The 21,772-nt window shown below is 37.8% G+C and overlaps 2 protein-coding genes across 24 annotated transcripts in view; both read left to right on the top strand.

Moving 5' to 3' along the window:
- The window catches only part of dlg5a (discs, large homolog 5a (Drosophila)), a 63,465-nt gene extending 56,100 nt beyond the window's left edge, over positions 1-7,365 (top strand). For 5 of the 6 annotated variants that reach the window (XM_026224339.1, XM_026224340.1, XM_026224341.1 and 2 more), the window contains exons 27-33: positions 636-806; positions 1,783-1,979; positions 2,069-2,212; positions 2,485-2,612; positions 2,862-2,971; positions 4,810-4,919; positions 5,220-7,365. In XM_026224339.1, coding sequence (XP_026080124.1) covers positions 636-806; positions 1,783-1,979; positions 2,069-2,212; positions 2,485-2,612; positions 2,862-2,971; positions 4,810-4,919; positions 5,220-5,323 — 964 coding nt within the window. In that variant the 3' untranslated portion in view covers positions 5,324-7,365. The remainder of the gene's footprint in view (positions 1-635; positions 807-1,782; positions 1,980-2,068; positions 2,213-2,484; positions 2,613-2,861; positions 2,972-4,809; positions 4,920-5,219) is intronic. The other variant, XR_003277782.1, reaches the window with a different exon arrangement.
- A 4,883-nt stretch (positions 7,366-12,248) lies between these two features.
- kcnma1a (potassium large conductance calcium-activated channel, subfamily M, alpha member 1a) overlaps positions 12,249-21,772 on the top strand; it is a 200,571-nt gene continuing 191,047 nt past the window's right edge. For 12 of the 18 annotated variants that reach the window (XM_026224332.1, XM_026224326.1, XM_026224331.1 and 9 more), the window contains exon 1: positions 12,250-13,178. In XM_026224332.1, the coding sequence (XP_026080117.1) occupies positions 12,894-13,178 (285 nt within the window). In that variant the 5' untranslated portion in view covers positions 12,250-12,893. Of the gene's footprint in view, positions 13,179-21,772 lie in introns of all 18 variants that reach the window. The other 6 variants (XM_026224319.1, XM_026224322.1, XM_026224320.1 and 3 more) reach the window with 2 other exon arrangements.

Below are 21,772 nucleotides of genomic sequence, written 5' to 3'. Positions count from 1 at the left end.
ATTCATGGCCACGTACCTCTTCCCAAGAACCTTGCCTAGTGTTTGGGCCTTGTGTGCGCTGCTCTAAATATAGATACTGTATGTGAGAAAACTGCTGCAATGGGATTCTTTTAATCTCTTTAATTATGTTTAAGATGCAGGGTGAGATATTGCATCTGGCGGTGAAGATTGTATCACCAAATCTCCATAATTTGTGTTCTATAATAGTAGCTGTGGTAATTAGACCGTCGGAGACAGAGATGCATTGTGGAAAAAGAATAATGGAAGAGGGCTGTTCAGAAATAGCCGTGTTTGTCTCTGCAAATGAAATTCTGTGGCCCGCAGCTGTTGCAGGCGCTTTTTATGCCTGCTCTCCCATGATGTCACAGGCAGTAAATAATCTCCGTCAATCCACATGTCATGAATGAGCAGGGATGAGGAGTTATGGCTGGCTGCTAAAAGCCCAGGAATGAGGGATCGACTCTGTCCCGGCTTTTTCCTGAATTTTTCATTCGTTCTTTCCTTCCTTTATTTTTCTTTGTCTTCTGCACTCTTTTCATTTGTCTTGTATTACCTCGTTCTTGCAGACGCCACAGCTTTTCCCTATGTATAGTGCTGTCACTTGTTGAATTATTCATGTCCTTTTTCTATTCCAGAGCACTTTATGACCGAGTGGCTGAGACTGAGCTCGACCTCTCTTTTAAGAAAGACGACATCCTCTATGTGGATGACACGCTACCAAATGGCAACTTTGGCACCTGGATGGCCTGGCAACTTGATGAAAATGCACAAAAAATGAGAAGAGGGCAAATCCCTAGCAAATATATGTGAGTCACACCCTCACAAGGCACGATCTATATGAAGCATCATATTTATATTTTATATTTGTATTCTTTTTTTGACAGTACAGACTTTGGTTGTTACAAAAGATTGTTTCAATAAATGCTGTTCTTCAAACTTAAAAACAAATCCTGGGGGTAAAACAGTTCCACACTTTCCGTGCTTTATTACACAGCTCAACTGTTTTCATCTAATAGTAACAAGAAATTTCTATTGAGCAACAAAACTGCTTATTAGCATGATTCCTGAAGGAACATGTGACTTTGGAGACTGGTGTAATGATACTGAAAATGCAGCTTTGCATCACAGGAATACATTTCATTTTAAATATATTAAAATAGAAAACGGTGTAAATTATATTTTAAAATATTCGTGTTTTTACTGTATTTAAAAATACAAATAATACAAATGAATGTTGGACATAAAAAACATCCTTTTTGAATAATAATAATAATAATAATAAAAGTTAAATTTACTGTCCCAAAACTTTTGAATGGTAGTGTATAAATATTGACTGATATTTGGCAACTTTCTTGCATCAGATGCAAACCATTCCCACTTTGCTAATATAGAAAAAAAAAAATTTTTTATGTTATTTTTTAATGTTATTAATATATAATTTTAGATGAGTATTATGTGAATATGTTGTAATGTTTAAAGTTAGTGTTTAATTTCAGCAATCTTGAGTACATACAATTCGTGGAATAGATGTATAACTTTATAGCCTTTTAGATACATACAAGATTAATATTTTCTGATTTAATTCAACCACTAGTTAGAATTAACTTAATGCAATGAATTAGTGTATTTGGAACAATGCATAAGCTTACCTCAGACACAAAAATGTGTGTATACGTAGGTTATGACAAGTTATTAAATGAAGTGAATAATAGGAGATAACAGTATGACACAAACTGTACAGACGACTGCAGTTGTGTAACCTGGACTCCTGTTCTGCTGTAGGATGGATCAGGAGATCTACCGCAGACACAGTATGACTGAACTGAAGGACGAGGCGGGCTCCAGTAAGACCCTCTCTGCTGCCGCACGCAGATCCTTCTTCCGCAGGAAACAGAAGCACAAACGGAGCAGCTCCAAAGATGGGAAAGATGCTGTAGCCTTGGACGCCATCAGCACAGACTCTATTCCATTCCTAGATGGTGAGACTCTCCGCTATCTCATAATGCAGTGAAATTAGCATTTTGATGAGATTGAAATCCTGGTTTCTGTTTTTTGGGGGTGTGGTCAGATTTTGTGAGTCTGGCCTATCAGAGAGTGCAGAAGATTGACTGCACGTCTCCCAGACCGGTTCTGATCCTCGGCCCGCTGGTGGATCCGGTTAAAGACATGCTGGTCAAGGAATCCCCTGAGAAGTTCAGCAGATGTATGCTTGGTAAATGTCCATTAATTCTTTAACTGCAGTGTGAACTCAGATTTTTGAAATCTATGGCATTGAGATTTCTCAGTTCTGGTTGTGAGTTTTAATAATATTTGACACCTCTCTCAAAATACAGATGTCAATATAACACATTATTGCAGATCATTTAGGCATTCTAGTTGCCTAATTTATTGTTGCTGTTTACTACAACTATAACTTTTTGCTGGTCAGCCTAATGATGGTGTTGAATATGAGTGTGCTGACCTTTGTTTGTTCTGCTCATTCAGAAGTGATGAAGGCTTCCCAGCAGGCCATCGAGCGTGGGGTCAAAGACTTTCTCTTCATCGACTACAAACGCAGGAGTGGCCATTTTGATGTGACTACTGTTGCTTCCATCAAGGAGATCACAGATAAGGTTTTCCTACACTTCTGCTGATCCCGTCTTAGTCCAATTTTTTATGATTTTAAATTGAGACAGTATAGCCCTCAATAATAAGCTCAAATCTGGTAAATCTTTTATTTAGATGTATATGAAGAGCCTGAGGTTGACGTTGATGTGCTGTCAGTGAGCTGTTGTTTCTCTGTTTGCAGTCGCTCATGCTGTATATGTGTAACGTGACTCAGACCTGTTCTGTTCTGTGCTGTGTGTCGTTCTCTCTCGTAGGACTGTCACTGTTTGCTTGACATTGCACCTCACGCTATCGAACGGCTTCACAGCGTTCACATTTACCCAATCGTCATTTTCATTCGCTACAAAAACTCAAAGCAGATAAAGTAAGTGTCCACATCCCTCTTCACACATACTTCTCCAATACTGCAGGGAGATAAGAGAGCCAGCTGAGCTCTTGGGTGTCCTTGTTGGACCCATCCAAAAACACACACACACACACACACTCACTCACTCTCTTTAAAGCCCTCCTGGAACATTTGTATGCCAAGAAGTTCCTGTGTATTCCCTCAGGGCCCTGAAGACATTTGGGAAGTGGAAAGCAGTTTTACTGTGTAGGCTGCATTTGACTTGGAAGAACTGCTGTTAAATGAATGAAAATCTCGGCTCAATTTAACTATAATGTTCCAGAGATATAGGGCCGCATATATAACAGCGTAGGATGCCGCTTCAGTCTTTCTGTCTGAGTCGCTCTCCTTCGCTCGTGCTCAAGGTTGTCCGCTGAAGGCCGCTTTGCGAGATCCCCTGCCCAGTTTATCAGACGAAGAAAATTAAAGCCGACTGTAGACTGTTAATATGCATATCCCGGGTTCACAGCATACTGTACTGATAGCTCTCTCGGGTGTGAGACTTAAAAGAACAATAAATCCCAGCTTTATTCTGATAGCGCTGCATAACCGTGTCTTCAGGGCTTTTCAGCACTTCAGTGTGGAGTCGTCCCAACAGAGGTTTTTAAATTGGTGATTTCCCAGAAGGATTAGAAGCCTGCACTCAATCACTATGGGAATTAATGCCGGTCATCTTGGACCTGCTGACTAGCACCTACTTAATATAAAGGCAACTCGAGTTAATCAGTCCTGCTCTCATTAGCACTCTGGCTCATGACATCATGTCATGTACGGTGACTCAAAGGTACAGTTTGTAGGACCTGCCACTAGAGGGCGCACTATCAAAACAATAACAATTGCCATGGTTTGATGACGCTAAGGAGGAGCATGGAATGATGGGATTTGTTGTCTTCTACCCAACCGTTGACGGCCATCAAATAAGATGGAAACATAAATTATGGATATAACGCGAGTTCAACGATTTGCGTGAGTAGATTACATACAAAGTCAATGCAAAGACGCAATCAGACGCGTCCTTGCGCGGGTCTAGAGATGCGATGCCCTGCGTTTGGCGTGTATGCCCCATAATACTAATCCTGTTGATCGTTATAATAGCATATGTTTTCTGTAAAGATATGAATCAAAACAACTCAAATGTCGAGTAATACACAAGCGAGATCGGCATCTCTTTCTAGTTGAAGTTTGTCGTGAAACTACTTCCACATTTGTCCACAAACTGTTGTCATGTGGTTTCTACGTCAGTAAAGGCGGTAACAAAGGGTAACTAGTGTCATTGACAGGCGACTGCACTGCCCCGTGTCACTTTTTAGAATGGGAATTTTCTCATGATTTACAAGTAGTTGAAAACATTAGAGAGATTGTTAGTAATCAACACGACAAAATATATAACACTAGCCTAGTGGTTTTGGGATATTTTACTGCAAATATCTTACAAATTGTACCTTTAAATGCACTTGCAAAAAAATGCAATATAGGAAATCTAGTGAATATATTATTTATTTTTTATTTTATTTAGTTTGACTTGACTTTATACACACTGACACAGACAACACCTGTCACAGATGGGTGTTTACATAGATGTTCAGCTGTTTTGCCCTGCAGGAATCTATGTCTCTAGGGAGCTGCGCACTTTTACTCAGTTTTAGTATTTAACAGCTAATGTCTTCATTTTACAAGCGTTTTATTCTTATGCACCCCTCCAAAATGTTGCTGCTTGAACCACGTTTGTCTCAAAGGAACAATGTCATTGTGCATGTTTAATCTTGTAATGTCCTTATGTGTAAAGTATGAATGACTGCTTCTGTTTGCCTGTGTAGAGAGCAGAAGGATCCAGTTTATCTACGGGATAAAGTCTCTCAAAAACATTCCAAGGAGCAGTTTGAGATTGCACAGAAGATAGAGCAGGAGTATAGCAAATTTTTCACAGGTTTGCTATTCTTATCTGCCTCGGTTTCAAAATATGACACCTTGTTGTGAAGCAGATATGATCATGATATATGATCATATTACTCATTTAATACAGTAAATTGCAATTAAAGTACATTTATTGCATTTATTTTAATTTTAAGAAGGGAACATCATTCTCTGTATAAATGGCCATATGGGAACAGCAAGATTTAAAGACATTTATAATGTTACAAAAGGTTTCCGTTTCAAATACATGCTGTTCTTTTGAACGTTCCATTCATGAAAGCTTGACTCGCTGTTGTTTGACATTTCCTTACAGGTATCGTTCAAGGAGGCACCTTCCCTTACATTTGCACTCAGATCGTGACTATTGTGGATCAGGAACAGAGCAAAGTTCTGTGGACGCCGCTGGGCTCTCCGTAGGGCTCAGAGACTTACAAACACTAGACTTTATACACAACACACGCAGAGGTACACTAACCTTATGAGCGTCACATTAAGATAGTGATTCTTTTTTGGTCTATTCATTTTATTACGTTGTTAATTGTAACTTTTATTTGTATATCTATGTAAGAATGTCTACGTGTGTGTGTGTGTGTGTATGCAAATGCAGGATGATAGCACTGGAGTATTTGTTTGTTTCCTTTGGTCTTCCTGACGGACAGGTAAAGTTTTAGCAATGCTGCATTTAAGACACTCGTTTACAGAGCAATCAGTCAGTGAATTGTTTAATGTCTGTCTGAATGTGAAGTCCCCCTGCACCAAAACGGTATGCGTGACCCCCTCCTACGTCTGACATATCAGCTCATGGACTGAATCCTCGTCTCGTGGTTTAAGAGTCGTTTGTGGCCAAGTTTATTGTATAGATGTCAGTGAACATTGCTTTGAATCGTAGTGCTTATCTATGGAGCCGAGACAGACAGCAGCGAAGCGGTTTTCTACAGGCCAAACGGAAGTGCCTTTGGAGATCTACTGAGCGTATGACAATGGCATGAAGTGAAAGCCTGGTATTTAAACAGTAAAACTTCTCAGACTGCACTCCAGGGCTAGACAGACCACTGTGTACTATGAGATCTCGAAGCATTCTCATAGCAGAGCTTATATTTAAAGAGAATATCCCACTTAACACTTGTACTTGTGCATACGAACTGAAGTACGGGCGCACATGTATGCGTATGTATGCAATTTCATCTAAATATATAGAAATATATTTACTGTATTTTTACTAGGCTACAGTCCTAGGGGAGTGTCACGTCTTCGCAAATATTAGCATGTTTGTGTGCGTGCGAGAGAGCGAGCGAATGCACGTTTCTGTTTTTGTATGTTTGTCAGTCACTTATATATGTACTACACACTAAAAACAAAACAAAACCAAAAAAAAAAAAAAAAAAACATCACGAAAAGAAAAGTTGCAGGTTAAACCTGAAACGGTTTTCTTAAAGGTGCTGTATGTAGGATTGACACCGAGTGGTTGAACTAGGTATTGCAGTTCAAATTCAGAATATTGGAGAGGGTTTTTACCACCTGACCCCTCCTCCTCAGACTGGACGCACACGTAGGTTGCCAAATTGATGACACAAGCGCACTTGACGATGAAAGGAATTAAATACACTGTTTTCCACTAACTGGCAACCCGGGGTGCCGAAATACAATTGTGGAAAACAGTGGGTGGGTGTCACAAACCAAAACAGAGACAGACATTCCGGCCGGAACGCACATTTTCAAAGCAGAAAAACTGACTGTAGCATTGTTTTTCAGATAAACAAGTATGTTAACTTAGCATGTTTCTTAAATATCTGCAAACATATTATGGTATTTTTATGCTTAAGTAGAGTCAAAAACTTACATACAGCACCTTTAAATCTGTTTAAGTGTTAGTGGTTTTTCATTGCTATTTAATTATTTTTTATCATTATTATTATTATTCAAGAGGCATGTTATGTCTCATGCAGACCAGTAGCCCCATTAATGTTGTGCCAAAAACACGTTCTTTTCTTTAGTTTTTCTGTTTTGCACTTTCAATGTTCTGAACCCTAAACAAATGACTGTTTGTAGGTTTCCAATAGAATGGAAATAGGTACTATAATTTTTACAGTAAAATAAAATTCATGTGTATCACTCCAGCTCCATACATTTCATTAACTGCCATTTTAAAGAAAAAAAAGAGAAACACTGCATAAAAAGGGATTTTTTTTCTTCACAGTAAGATATCAGTTCACTGGGTTGAAATTAGAATTTTTTTAAAAAGTGTATCTTACGCCTAACTATTATTCTGAATAGCTAGCATATGGTTTTTCATGAGGGATTCATCACCACGAGTATTTAGAACGATTAAAACACAGGTACTGTTTCCATTTGAATTTCTTTTATTCTAAAAGAATGTGATTTGTATGAAAACGTCATTAATGCGAGAATAAAAGTCATTTTCTGTATCTCACAATGTCATTAAATGAATCACGATGGTGTTTGTTTGATTGATGGGTGTATTCATTGTGCTGCGCCAGCTGCGGGCTGAGATCTCCATCATATTAAGGGTGTCATACAGCTGCTTCCGCTGTGCCGGTTGCATCTACGGCAGACTGACACATGCTGTAATTGAGTGTGGAGCTGTCTTATTTGCTGCTCCTCCTTAAAGCTGATGCTTGTGTCTTACCATGGGGAAGATATGGTGTTAATTACTGGAACTAAGGTGAGCTCTCAGACAATAGCTGCGTCTGTAGGGCTGTCAAACTGCTGTTTGGGGTGGAGATGTTAGAGATGTTATAAACACATAGTATGTGAATCTAGATAGAAGAGCAGTAGACAGACAGGCAGTTGGATGTAGGTATAGACTGATACACCAACATAAGTAGCCTAGATGTACAGTCTGGCCAAAAATATTGGCACCCCTTGGTAAATATGATCAAAGAAGGCTGTGAAAATTGATCTGCATTGTTAATCCTTTTGATCTTTTATTTTTTTTAAATCACAAAAATGTATCCTTTCATTGGATAATAAGAGTTTAAAATGGGAAATATCATTATGAAATATTAAAATTAAAATTTCACTTTTGAAATAAAGGTTTTTCTCAAATACTCGTTGGACACAATTATTGGCACCCCTAGAAATTCTTATGAGTAAAATATCTCTGAAGTATATTCCCATTCATATTCACAATTTTGAGCACTCCAGCATGATTATAAACATGGCTTCCTGTTTCACAGAAATATAAAGAGGAGAGAAAGCAAAGCCCAAATTCCCTTAATCGTTCATCACAATGAGAAAAACCAAATAATATATTTCTGATGTGCAGCAAAAGATAATTGAGCTTCACAAATTTATGAAGTGGGTTTAAGAAAAGAACTAGATTCCCATTTCCACCATCAGGGCAATAATTTAGAATTTCCAATCAACAGAAAATGTTATGAAACTGCCTGGAAGAAGATGTGTGCCTATATCATCCTAATGTGCTGTGAGAAGGAGAGTTTGAGCGGCTAAAGACTCTCCAAAGATCACAGCTGGAGAATTGCAGAAAATAGTTAAGTCTCGGGTTTAGAAAAACTTTAAAAAAAAATGTCAAACAGCACCTACATCACCACATGTTGTTTAGGAGGGTTTCAAGAAAAATTCTCCTAGCTCATCCAAAAACAAACTCCAGCATATTCAGTTATCAGACACGACTGGAACTTCAAATGGGACTGGCTTCTATGGTGAGATGAAATAAAAAAAAAAAGAGCTTTTTAGCAGCAAACACTCAAGATGAGTTTGGTGGACACAGAGAAAGTACCCCATGTGTACAATGAAATATACTGCTGTTTTTGATGTTGTGGGCCTATATTTCTGCTGGAGGTCCTGGACATCTTGTTTAGATACATGGCATTTTTGATTCTATCAAATACCAACAGATAAAAAATCACTAAGTGACCGACTCCGTTAGAAATCGTATAATGGGCCATGTTTAGATCTTCCAACCGTTCAGTAATCCAAACACAAACCTCAAAAACAACACAGAAATGGGTCACTGGGCACAAAACCAAGCTTCTGCTATAGCCATTCCAGTCCTCTGACCTGAACCCTACAGAAAATGAGAGGAGTGAACTGAAGAGGAGAAGTACCAACATGGAGCTGGGAATCTAAAGGGTCTGGAGTGATTCTGGATGAAAGAATGGTCACTGATCTCATCAGGCATTATAGGAGAAAATTTAGACCTGTTAAACTGGCAAATGGAGGTTTAAAAAGTACTGAATAAAAGGGGGCCAATAATTGTGTCCAACGTGTATTAGAGAAAAACATTTATTTCATAATGATATTTCCCTCAATTTTAAATTCTTATTATCCAATGAAAGGAAAGAATTTCGTTTTTGTGAAATTTTTAAGTAAAAAAATCGAAAGGATTAACAAGGCAGACTAATTTTCACAGCTGCCTTTGCTCATATTTACCAAGGGGCCAATATTTTTGGCCATGACTGTAGATCTAAACCGATACACAAAGGTAGATTAGACAAAATCCAGGTCTGTATCTACATTTGTGTATCTATCTGTCTATATCTACATCAATCAAATAGACAGATAAATAGATATAATATTATAGAGAGAGAGAGATTGTAAGAGGATAGATCCTGTAAAATGATGGCTGGATGGACGGATGTAGATTTAAATAAAATATATATAGGTGTACGTAGACGAATGGATATAGATAGAGAAAACTAGATACAATAAGACAGATTTCAATATAAACTGATGTAGATATAGACATAGATTTAAATAATTGTGGATGTAAATAATGAACTTTGAGCAAACATCTGTTCTTTTAACATGAACTTAATTTAATAAATGGCATAATATACTTTGTATTTTTTAGCTCAAGTTATCTATTGCATTAACTTATATATTTTTTAATATATATATATATATATATATATATATATATATATATATATATATATATATATATATATATATATATAAAGTCTTGTGTGGGGAAAAATGTGTCGAGTTTAAATTATTAAATAGCATTCAATATTTCAAGTGTGTACTATAACGATACTCTAACAGATTTACATATTAGCAGGAAAGGCTGCCACTTGCACATTAATCGTTTGTGAAACGAGCTTTAAAACTGTAGCCAAAGACTTAATTATCATAATATGCTGCTTTAAACTGGCATTGAATAATAGTGTGCTTCTGGCCGCACATTCCTTCTTATTTTCAGCTGAACTTAGACCAAACAAGAAAGAAGAGTCATCAGGTAAGCCCTAGCAAACATTCTCCTCACAGAGAGGTCACTGGCTGTACGGCAGTACATTTCCTTAGTAAAGGATTAGTGTGGTGTGTAGCACTGAAGATGCCCTCGGCCGTGCTGGCGCTGATTATCACAGTCCAGTCATGAGAAGTCAAGCTCCTCCCCCCAAGCGCGTCCTCATTTGGCTCATGCTGATTTCTTGTCCTGAGCTTCCTCTCTAAGCCACGGGAAGCCCTTTGCGACATTCTTAGGCTTCACCCTGAAAGCAACATGTCCTTCAAGTACCCTTCCTCTTCTTTTAGAAAGGGTCGAGTCTCCTGCTGGCGTATCTGTTTCAAGACAGCTGCTGACAGCTCTTCTGAACTTGAGAACTGAGTGGTCAACCGTGAAAAATGTTTCGGCCTCAGCATAATAAAAGTGTGCACTTCTCTTCCAGTATTGAAATAAAGTTCCCGTGGATGTCTGTGTAACTAAGCTTTGCATCTGTCAGCTATGCTGTTCTTTGATGCGGCTCTTGCAGGAACCGGTTCTTTAGCCCTCTAAGCTGACAGCTGGGCACGTTTTCCAGGAAGATGACCAGTCGTGGATCCTATTGCCCTCCATAAATAACCCCACTGAGGCCGGGTCTGCAAGATCCAGACCCTACCATCTGGTGGCCTAGGACAGACGGCTATCTGTGATGAGATGGAAACTACTAAAAGACCCCCTCACATGATACAAGAATATATAGTTTCAGCTGAAGAAAAGGATGGACTATGTTGCCAACACGATATGCACACACTGAGAGAAATAAACTATTTGACTGATTGTTTTTTAAAGGTGTTAGTATTAATTTCTGTCACATGTCTATTGGGTCTGTCCTGTCTTAGTGTAATCCTGAAACTGGAGCTATTGAGAAACCCTTTCCATGTTGCTCCAGGTGCAAATGTCAAATCACCGAGCTCAATTTTTTTACACTAAACTTGCACTTCTGCTGTTGTCCAGTAGGAGGTGAAGTAACCGGCACAGTTTGAACCTTTATTTGCTCTTTTGTTTATATGTTTTGACGTTAATATATATAATTAAATGTGCAAATTTATTTTATTTATTGCACTTACCCTTGCAGTTACTTTGATTTCGTAAATACAATTCTAAATGAACAGTAAATTGTAAAGACATCTTAAAAAAAATGTTTAGTATATCAATGAAAGAAATCAATCATTTAAAAGAACCATAGAGGCCAATGCAGTTGATGACATATAGATCTGTTTAATTTGTCCTCACTGATGACTGTTGGCAGCAGGAAGATAAACTCTGTAATATTTACATGCTTACAATATCCACAAGCACACCATCGGACTAATGGATGCCTAATCATTTGTTGGAAAACTCTTCATTATACATCTGATCGAATAGTTACTAAAGTCAATAGACAATTCTGAAAAGCCAAAAAAACGGCAAAAGATGAAACTGAACCAAATCTTATTTTATAATTTTAGATGGTCTATTTACATACATGCACAGATATAACTAAACAAATGCATTCATGCATACATAAATAAAAGAGAGTGGAATATTTTGGAGTGACGTGATCTGTTGATACGACTATGGGCCAGCATGCAGTAACACCAGCTGACAACCATCTACAAAGATTCTGTTTCAGCTGCTATTTTGGTTAAGTAACAGCATCTCTCGGACTGTAAATCATAACCATAAAAATCACAGATGTCAGTAAATCTCTTTTACACATCACTGGGGTTTATCTATGTTTATATTTTGAAAATGACTTATTTTAGGGTCTCATTTCATAACCTGTCAAGTACAGACACAGTGTCTTATAAGTATTCACATAATGATGTTGATGATAATAAAGCCCAACCTTTATTTACGTTTTATCATCAATATTTATAAAATCTAATTCGACAAGTTACAGTTCATTACAACAGATTAGAAGTCTCATATGTATTGTAAATATTATTAATCAGTGTGGTTGTTTCCCCCCCTTTTTTATAATATATAAATATAAAGATGCTAGCTAATGTTGATGCTTTAATAATAATTAGAAAGAAAAAAAAAAACGTCCGTGTGCTATCTCTTCCATCTTTATTATAAGGCTTTGGCTCCGCCTCCTACCTGTAAATCTCCCCAGCAGTGAGTGGAGCAGATCTGACGGACTCTGCCTGGATCAGCTGTGGAAAGTGAATGGGGACAGCGACATGTCACTGAGAGCGGAATAATCGCCGAAACGCCGATATTTGAACGGGTTCTTCCACCGAGCCTCGCAAGACTGAAAAGAGCGTCTAGGTTCCCGACAGAATAGCTTTTGAGACATCGATTAAGTTGGCGTTTATGGGAGAAATATCGATTAGACACCGCTGAGGCGACCCTGTCACTGGATGGACGACAGAGACCTTGAAGACAGCCGTTTGTCCGCGTTTCTCTCACGAATCCTCTTGCTTTCTGACTGATAACAACACAGACCGCGCGAATATCAGTTTTAGACTGATTTTATTTGGGAAGATATGGAAAAAGACGAGGAAAACCCTTCAAAATGAAAACATGAAGTCGTCATTAATGCGGATTTAAATGTCTCGCGCTGAGGGTAACGTTAACGGACGCGCGTTTCCTCCTCCTCACGATCTCCAAGCTGCTGCATTTCTTGCTCAAAAATATTAATCACACTATCAAGACGTGGATAGAAAAACAGAGAAGTAAGGAGAGGGTTATTTGAAGAAATATGGCTGATGGCTGGGGCTGGGGGCGCAGGCAGGAGCTCTCCAAAGCTTAATCTCAATGCTAGTTGTGGCAGACGGCAACGGATCCTATGGCAGCAGCTCTAGAATGAGCAGTAATATCAATCTGAATAAAAACAAGGACACTTCTGTCTCTATATCGAAGATGGACCTGATCATCCCTTTCTCGCCAGACGTACCCTGTGACAACAATGGTCAGCGCATGTGGTGGGCTTTCCTCGCCTCATCCATGGTGACGTTCTTCGGGGGTCTCTTCATCATCCTCCTGTGGAGGACCCTTAATTACCTGTGGACGGTCTGCTGCCATTGCAACATCAAACACAAGGTAATGCAAGCCCTTTCCCCTCTCCACGGAAAGCACCATTAGCTGGAATTAAACGGTCGTGTTATCTTTGTGCACTGGTAGTTTATCTTAATAACTAAATGGCATTTGGATGGCAGTGGATTGGCACTGATAGTGATTCATTGTGAGTAATACACTGGATCTGCATGACAATATTGCAGCAAGCACTCAGTCTGAATAAACCACTCTCACAGACCAAAACATGTAAGTATTTGCACATTTAAATAAAACGGAATTAAGAGATTCCTATATAGTGTCAACAAATGAAAGACTTTTATATAGGCCTCATAAGTGTATGAACAAATAACAGTATTTAGATTTTTATTTCAATCTCCTTGTTAGTGGTTTGTTGATGGATGAAAATGGTTGATAGGTGTCAGTTAGAAAAATATTCCGAGAATACACCAGATTTGTAACAGGAATACAAAGAGATGTAGATGTGTACGCAACCAGTAACCTAGTAATCCATTTAGACTGTTAATAGATTCAGTCTGTAACCTTGTAAACAAGGCATTTAGACACAAGATGACTGCAGAATGAAGGTAGATTAGACAGCTTTTAGTCATACACTTACTTGAAAGTCACATAGTAACTTTTATGCATTAAAAGATGATAGTTGTTACTTTGGCTAGTGGTTTTTGATGGTTGTCTTATATATATCAGCCCTTTGAAAACATATGGTTCATTATGTGCAATAAAATTAAAAGCAAGCCAGTACAATAATGAAGATTAGCACGGTTATTTAGGGACACAGATTATCTAACTAACAGCCATCATGCACTACAGACACATTTTAGTATTTGATTTTCATGAGAAACCAGTCCAGACCTGTTGCTTGCAAATGTGTGAAATGCAGAAATCTTTTTTATTTACATTTTTACAAATTCTTTCAGTTTGATAGTAATGTGATGGCTTCCATTAGACACTCAAAATGGACTCGGTGAGACCCAGTCTGTGATTGCAACAACAGTGTGGCTTGTTTTCTGCGTATCCATCATCTTTGACGAATTGGCTGCAATCCAATGTAAATGGAAACGTGTTATTCACATCTCTAGAGACTCGATGCAGACATAAGAAAGGGCCGAAGCTTCATTTTGGCTGCTTCATGAGGGATTTGAGGAGACAATATCAGTGAGTTATAATTAACCACATGATTCGCCTGGATTCAAACAGCCAATACACTTTAATCCCTATTAGTATCTACCGACTAAGATATCTGTCTGGCAATGACTTAAATGATAGATTAGATGGTTTGTCTCCCTGCTAGTTTGTCAACAACCTTGGCTGTGGGGTTTTCTCATTATTAAATGGTTGATATGAATGAATCATTCTCGTTCGGATGAGACTGTGTTGAACTTGTTATTTATTTAAATGAGAAGGGGTTACTGATGTCTGTGAAGTCACCAGTCTGCATTACCATTTAATTACCTACATGTTCAAGCGTTCCAGCAAAGCAGAGTCTGTCTGAAACTGACACTGTAGTTCGTCCTCTTTGGATGAAAGTTGTTAAAACACAATCAGGTCTGTGTTTATATCACCTGCTGCTGGGAAGCCTTGATTGAGTCTTGTTGTCTTCTCTGGGGTATGACGTGTAAGTATAAACCTGACTGATTTCCGTCGTCAGTGTTTCCCTACCAGTGGCTGATGACAATGCGTTGTTGGGCCATTGGGAATGAGTATGTTGTGCCAAGTGATATCTCACTATATCCGTTTCCAAGAAGAAATGAAAATGGTGCTGTGAATAAGTATGTGCGCATGGTGTGTTTCCTAGTGGAAGGAGACTCTGGAGGGGTGACTTTGTGGATGGGTATTGACATTCTGTTGCAAGGGGAACATGCTTGTTAGGAGCATTAAGAGACTGAAACGTTATCCCCGTGCAGCTGACTGAGGACGGCAGGTCTTCCAGGCATGGTGTCAGTAATGGGACGCACAGCAGAGGCCGGCCATGTTGAGCAAGTGGTTGAGACTGAGAGCGTGCCATTATATCAGCCATAGAGATTGCACCATACAGGTGTTATGCGCCTGAAAAAAGATCCCACATCATCTTGGTGTTTCCTGCTTCTGTTTTACACTTTGCGGATTGTTTTTTGCTGTGTCTTCCCATTGTTCTCTAGGTGATAACTGCCCCTAAGGTAAACTTGCGACATGGAAGGAACGATGAGTTTGACTCTTTCTTTTTCCTCTGTGGCACCTTGCCTAAAACAAGTGTGCTTTACCCTACAATACCTACTGAGTCTTATAGGAAACCATTTCTGTCCTTAGTAAGGCGGCAGATCTTTATTTAACAGAATAAAGTTAAGATAATGATCAGTTTGAGTTTTTTATTTTTTTTATTTCTTGCACATCATATTTGGAGAAATTACTCCCAAAAGATCATTTAAAGTCATTGTTGTGTAAAGCATCAAATAGAGATTACAAAAAGTAGATTCAGCAAGACATATATCTACTCTTTTGGACCATGTGAGTAAACAGAACTGATGACAGAATTGTCATTTTTGGTTGGGTGAACTATAACTTTGATAATTTTATTTTCTTAATTTTATTATTATTACTATGAAAATATTAAATAATAAATGAAATGATACTCTTAAATAATAAACTAAAACTGCCAGTAGGTGGTGGTAAATGTCTTAATGATTAAGTCATTAAGTCATTTATTCATTCATTTGATTCGTTCAAATGGCTGATTCATTTAGGAGTGAATTAAAGGGTTCTTTATGAATGGTTCATTGAATCATTAGGCTTGTTCGACTTGAAGCGGGTCATCACCATCAGATCGATCGGTGTGTGACATCAAAGTACTGCAAGAACTTAGAGAGCTGACGGCTCCTTGTGCTTTTTAATTAATCTAATTAACACATTAAATGACCAGCCCTAATCTATATAAAAATGTTTCTCTTAACAGACCTGTGTGTTTTTTTATCACTAATGCAGTGTTCGTTCTTGGAGCATATAAGCCGTCCACATGAGGTGCACCACTTCCGGCTCGTGCTGTTCTGTAGTTTATTAAAAGATTATTTATTGTAAATGTGTTGCATGTCCATATTGCACCAAAATGTGACACTGCACTCCCTTGGGTCTGCAGCAACACAGCCACCATGTATGAAGTCGATTGGATGAATGGTTCTCATGAATTGAATTGTACCTCACCTTCAGCATTATAATTATTTCATCCACGCTGGACAGAGAATGAGACGGTGGACAGAGACTGCTGCATGTCACGCCAAACCTCTCACAGCAGGCACGTCATCAACTTGATCTTTTTTTTTTTTTTTTTTTAGATCTGCCTTTTTAGAGACCACCGATAAAATACCCCAAAGCGATTATTGGCCGATAGTGATTGGTAGTTATTTCTCCTTTAATGAGTTTGCTTATTTTAATAAGGCAGACACTATCCACATTAAATGCATGTTTTTCTATGACCGGAATTTCTGTTTACATATTGCCAGAGGTTGCAAAAACACTACTATTTAATATTGTTTTGTATTTCTGATCTAAATTGCTTTATTAATTTCCCTGTCTTGTTTTACTGTCAAATAATGTGAAGGTGTTTACCAAAAGCTATTGCTCCTTGAAATGAGCCTTTGCTTTTAGGCCCAGTGATTTAGTCCATGTCCTGCATGACTACCATTTTCCATTTAAAGCTCAAGACGCTCTTTGACCCACTGGAGCGTTGCATCTCAAATGAGGCGTGCTTTGTATGCATGTGTTATGAGACTACAATACAAAGATATTTTTATAGACCTAGGGATGAACTTTGTATTTTCATTAAAGCACTCAGAATTACTGAGATGCCTAGTAAGTGGGTTTGTTGTGCGCCTGTGTATCCCCTCATCCTTGGCAACGCGCCGGCTGCCTTTGGGCTAACAGGAGGACAGCACACACCCAAAGATCAGCTGTCCCTCTCACTAACACTCTCACACAATGTACCCTGTGAGTCTGTCCGTCTATAGCTCCAATGTGAGATAAACATCAAATTATTTTCATTGTCACTAAGATAGAGTGTATTTTGAATGTGCAAATGAGTACAGTGGAAGAGCATGTGGTGAAAGGCAAAGGATACTTGGGTGTTAAATTTCATGGGTAATTTTGCTTTAAATTAAGCTTTTTTCATACAGTTCTTTTCCCCTCAGGCTTTTTTTAAGCCTTGCAACAAAGTCCATCTTGTAACGGATTAATAAGAATGATGTGAAATTGATTTGCTATTGATCACAACAGGCAGTCTGTCTTTGTACACCTCTTGAATTGATATCTGGAAATGTTTTAAATTGCGTATAGCCTTGGGTTGTCACATTGGCTGTTTGTTGTTGTCATTATGACGAATGAGTATGCATATTAAAACTGGGGGAAGAGATTTCTCATTTTATCATGGTGCGGTATAAAAACATGTCAGATTTGTTGCTGCAGCCACTAGGATGGATCATGGTTGAATTGAGCGATAATGATGTTTGAAGAAATTGAAACTGACAGTTGTACAGGGCAGTCAGGCCTCAGAGCTGTTTTAGTAAACTCTTAAATTTCTGAGAGTGATTTATTTTCTGTCAAGCGTGTCCACTTATTAAAGGACTTGTGTGTTGAACACTTCTGTTTTTTTGGTCCCCTGATATGTGTAATTCTTACATCGTGCTTTAATAATAACCTCAGGTGAAATGTGCTGTAACAGTGTGTGCTAAACAGAAATTACAGATCAGTTCATCTGTAGGAAAAGTAGTTTTCTTCATTGCTAAAAACAGAAATTATTTGGTATATGTGAGCAAGGCCTCTGAGTTCTGTCTAGTATAACTGTCATAGAGGCCTGACATTACTGACATGTGTTGTTGATATTGGCCTGGCATAAGCATTCACTACAAACAAAGGGCAAAGACTGACCAGTTCCCATTGCTGTGGTCAAGACGTGTGAAGACAAGAAATTAAGGATGTTCATTTCGGTTTGTGTTTTTTTTTTGCTTTTTTTTTCTAACCGACACTTGTTAACCGAGTATTAAACGTTAACCGACAAGATCATTTTAAATTAGAATTTAATTAAATTAGAAAGAATCAGTGTCTATGACCCTTTAAAAATACTAACGTTTCCCAGGGATTCATTTTAAAAGCAGGAAACATGAGGATTAAATTTTTTTTTATTTTTTTTTTTAGGTTTATATGATTCTGATTTTTAATCTTTATGATTAAAAGGAGTAGAATGTTAGAAGGAATAGTGAAAAGTTAAAAGAAAAAAAAAACATTGCTCAGTTTAAATATGTAGTAAAATCTAGGAATGCACAATATATCAGCCACCATATTGGCATCTACCGAATCTGCTAATATGTGGTATATATAACTGCTTTGATGTATTTATTTATTTTTTCTCTTGTGACCCGAACACGAAGAAACGCATACAGATAAAGCTGCTCTTTTTTTATCATAAAGTGTTACTGAAGTGTAACAATTTTATTTAGGCCCATTTTTTATTGTAGGCTATAATAGACCTGTTTTAAAATACACTTTGTTTTTAATTTTCAGGAAGGAGAAGCCTAAGCCAATTTTATTTTATTTTTTTCTCACAGGCTGTGAGTCACAGCTTGTCAGTTATGTGGTGAAGCACTATGTTGCGAAGCAAATTAATTGTAACATTCATTTAATAATAAAAGTAACCTAATAATAATAGACAGAAAATAACAGGCCTACATTCATTGGAAATGGCAAATAATCTAAATAATGCCAATATTTAATGATTTTGATAACATCTCTGGCTATAGTCCTTACATGACTATGGTAATTCAACACAATCCATCGTCTTATCGTCTGGCCCCCCTGATCTGCAATGCCACTGTCCATGGCATGAATATTTTATTTTTATTTTTTTACACTTAAGTTATGTTGTCCAGTAACATGTTTCCATTATCAGGCTCTCAAAAATTATGTAAAAAGGTGGATTAAGATTAATCGGCCAACATATTGGTTATCGACTTTCATATTTAAAGAATTATCGGTTATCAGTATCAGCCAAAATTTTCATATTGGTGCATCCCTAGTAAAATCAGTGCTGTTAGGTGTTATCACTGTCCGGTCGTAATGTTATGCTAAACATATTGGATATTGGAACCCGAGTGAAGTAGGCCTACGTAATAAATAATAATTTGGCATTCAAATACATTGTGAATACGGAAACATTTTAATTTGTGTCAAATGAGAGACCCAGTGCTGGTTTCAGTTTAGTTTTAGCCTGAATTAATTCATTTTGGCTTGTTTATATTACTATAACTTCTGAAATGAATATTTTTTTTATCCATGGTCTTTTCTAAATATTGTTTATTGGAATGATTTGTTATGGAGTGAGGGGAACTAAAATGCGACTTATTATACACAATGTATGTTTTTTTTCTCTCTAAAAAACAATATTTTATACGCGTAGCTTAGGCTATTTTAACAATGCAGCAAACCTTTTAAAATATTTTTATTAATTACTGAAAATAAATAAATTACTTTTTAAACCGTTTAACTGATTGTATTAATCGGTAAAAACGGTTGGTTAACTGGTTGAAATGAACATGTCTACAAGAAAGATATGTTTTTTTGTGTCCAATTTACATGTTTCGAATGTCATAATTTTAAAGTAGAAATAGTGCAAAATTATAAACATTTCTGCTTTATTTTGTGTCTTAATTTTTCTGTTTTGAATTTTCGAATGTTTGAAATCCTAGAATTACATATTTACTTATGACTTAAAAAAGCCCAGATTTTCATTGTGGTCTCAGACTTTTGGCTTCCACTGTATAAGTTGTAAAATTGTAAGGGCTTGGTTGCAATAGGAAAGGTTTGCATGAGTCAGGAGAGACATTCCTCGGTGGTGGCGACACCAGGGGTCAGTTGCATAAACATAGCCACTATGTTAAGACTGTGTCTTAAGAACTAGTTTGACCAATTAGTAGCTATCCAAGAGGTAATCAGACCTACATTTTGGAATCAAATTAGACAATTCTCCCTTTTTTTAACTGACTTAAAAAAGTTATGGCCAATCTTAAAAAAAAGAAAAAAGAATGACTAACTTTTTAAGACTAATCTAAGCGGTTTATGCATCTGACCATAGATCTCACTGCCTGGTCAAAACTGTTAGCACATGGTAAAAGATAGCAGGATGGCCATTGCTGGAGCTCATAGAGGAAGCCGCTGCTGGCTGGATCAGCTGCTGTTGTCTTTAAAGAGCCTTGTGTGTGTAATCTGTCTGCCGTCAGAGCCACCATGTGCTCTCAACTCCACTAACCCTTGGCTAATATTAAATAGTCCACAACCAGACTAAACACAATTTGCTTTCATATAGTTATTTTGAGTTTAGTGCAGGATGTCTAAATGAAAGCTGGTTGAGAGTTTAAAAATGACCCATACTCAGAATCTGTGCTCTGCATTTTACCCAACCAAAGTGCACACACACAGCAGTGAACACACACCCAGAGCAGTGGGCAGCCATTTATGCTGCGGTGATGACTGTCATCAATAGTGATTCATCAATGTGAATTGTTGGTTCTTATGAAATAACCACAAGGCCTCTTGTTGTCTCTTGAAGTAGTAACTCTTGAACTTTGAGAGTTGGTTCTACATTTGGTTAACCGTTTCCCCGTTATCTCAATGAGCTTAACATCATAATTGGTGCTTTGATTGGAAGCAGTGATGCAGTGTGCAGGGGAGAGGAGAAGCGAAGGGTAGAGGACGTTCCTGTGACCTTCAGGGATGTGGACTGTGCTGCCGAAGCCTTGTGCTGCTCTGTGATTTGGCTTCATCTCTCCCGTGTGCTCACAAGCTAATAACAGGTTGCGCTTCTGATGGCAGGCGGCAATTTTAATAACCTACTTGGCTCTTAGCATGCACTACAGCACATTGGTGTGATGAGATAGAGTGCTTTTGATGTGCCTGCAAAGGTTATTCCACAAATGTCAGGCTGGTTTAATTGATAAAAACGTTACAAAAGCATCTCTTCTCAGCTCACAATACTGTTGAAAGCTTTTTAAATAAAGCCACATTTTTACTCTTTACTTTTAGGATGTATAAAGACCCCTTTTAAAGCCTCATTTGTTTCAAAACGTTTAATTTGTTTAAAAAGGAATAGTGAAAGGAATAGGGCTTGTGTAAAGTACCCCTCACATAACACGTTAACGTCATGTAGCCTACATATGCTACACAAACTTAAACACAAGTTCATTGTTGTAGGGCTTGGAGAAGTAAGCAATTAATGCAAGTGTAGGCTAATGTTGCTTCATATTTTCTGTTCATCTTGTTTCATTACATTAGATTACATTCATTAAATCGCATTAGCTCCGCCCACTACCGGAAAACCCAGTAGTTCTTAAAAGTTGAAGAATCTAAAGGAACGCTTTGATTTTAACAGGAAAAAAAAGAATATTGTTAACATGTAGCGCATCAATTCTCTCTTTCTCTCTCTCTCTCTCTGCGTGTGTGTGAGACAAAGCGACAGGGAGTCGTGTGCTTTCACGCTAGAGTTTCCGGTACCTTAAATACAGTTTTGGTGCACATCCATTCAGATGGATCAGCGCTCCATCAGAGTGTTCAGTGAGTGAAAATATATCTGTACTAAACTTATA

The sequence above is a fragment of the Carassius auratus genome, chromosome 38 (genome assembly GCF_003368295.1).
Source record: "Carassius auratus strain Wakin chromosome 38, ASM336829v1, whole genome shotgun sequence".
NCBI classification, from domain to species: Eukaryota; Metazoa; Chordata; class Actinopteri; order Cypriniformes; family Cyprinidae; genus Carassius; species Carassius auratus.
The sequence above is the reverse complement of the archived record's forward strand: the minus strand, read 5'-3'. Positions and strand labels throughout refer to the sequence as shown.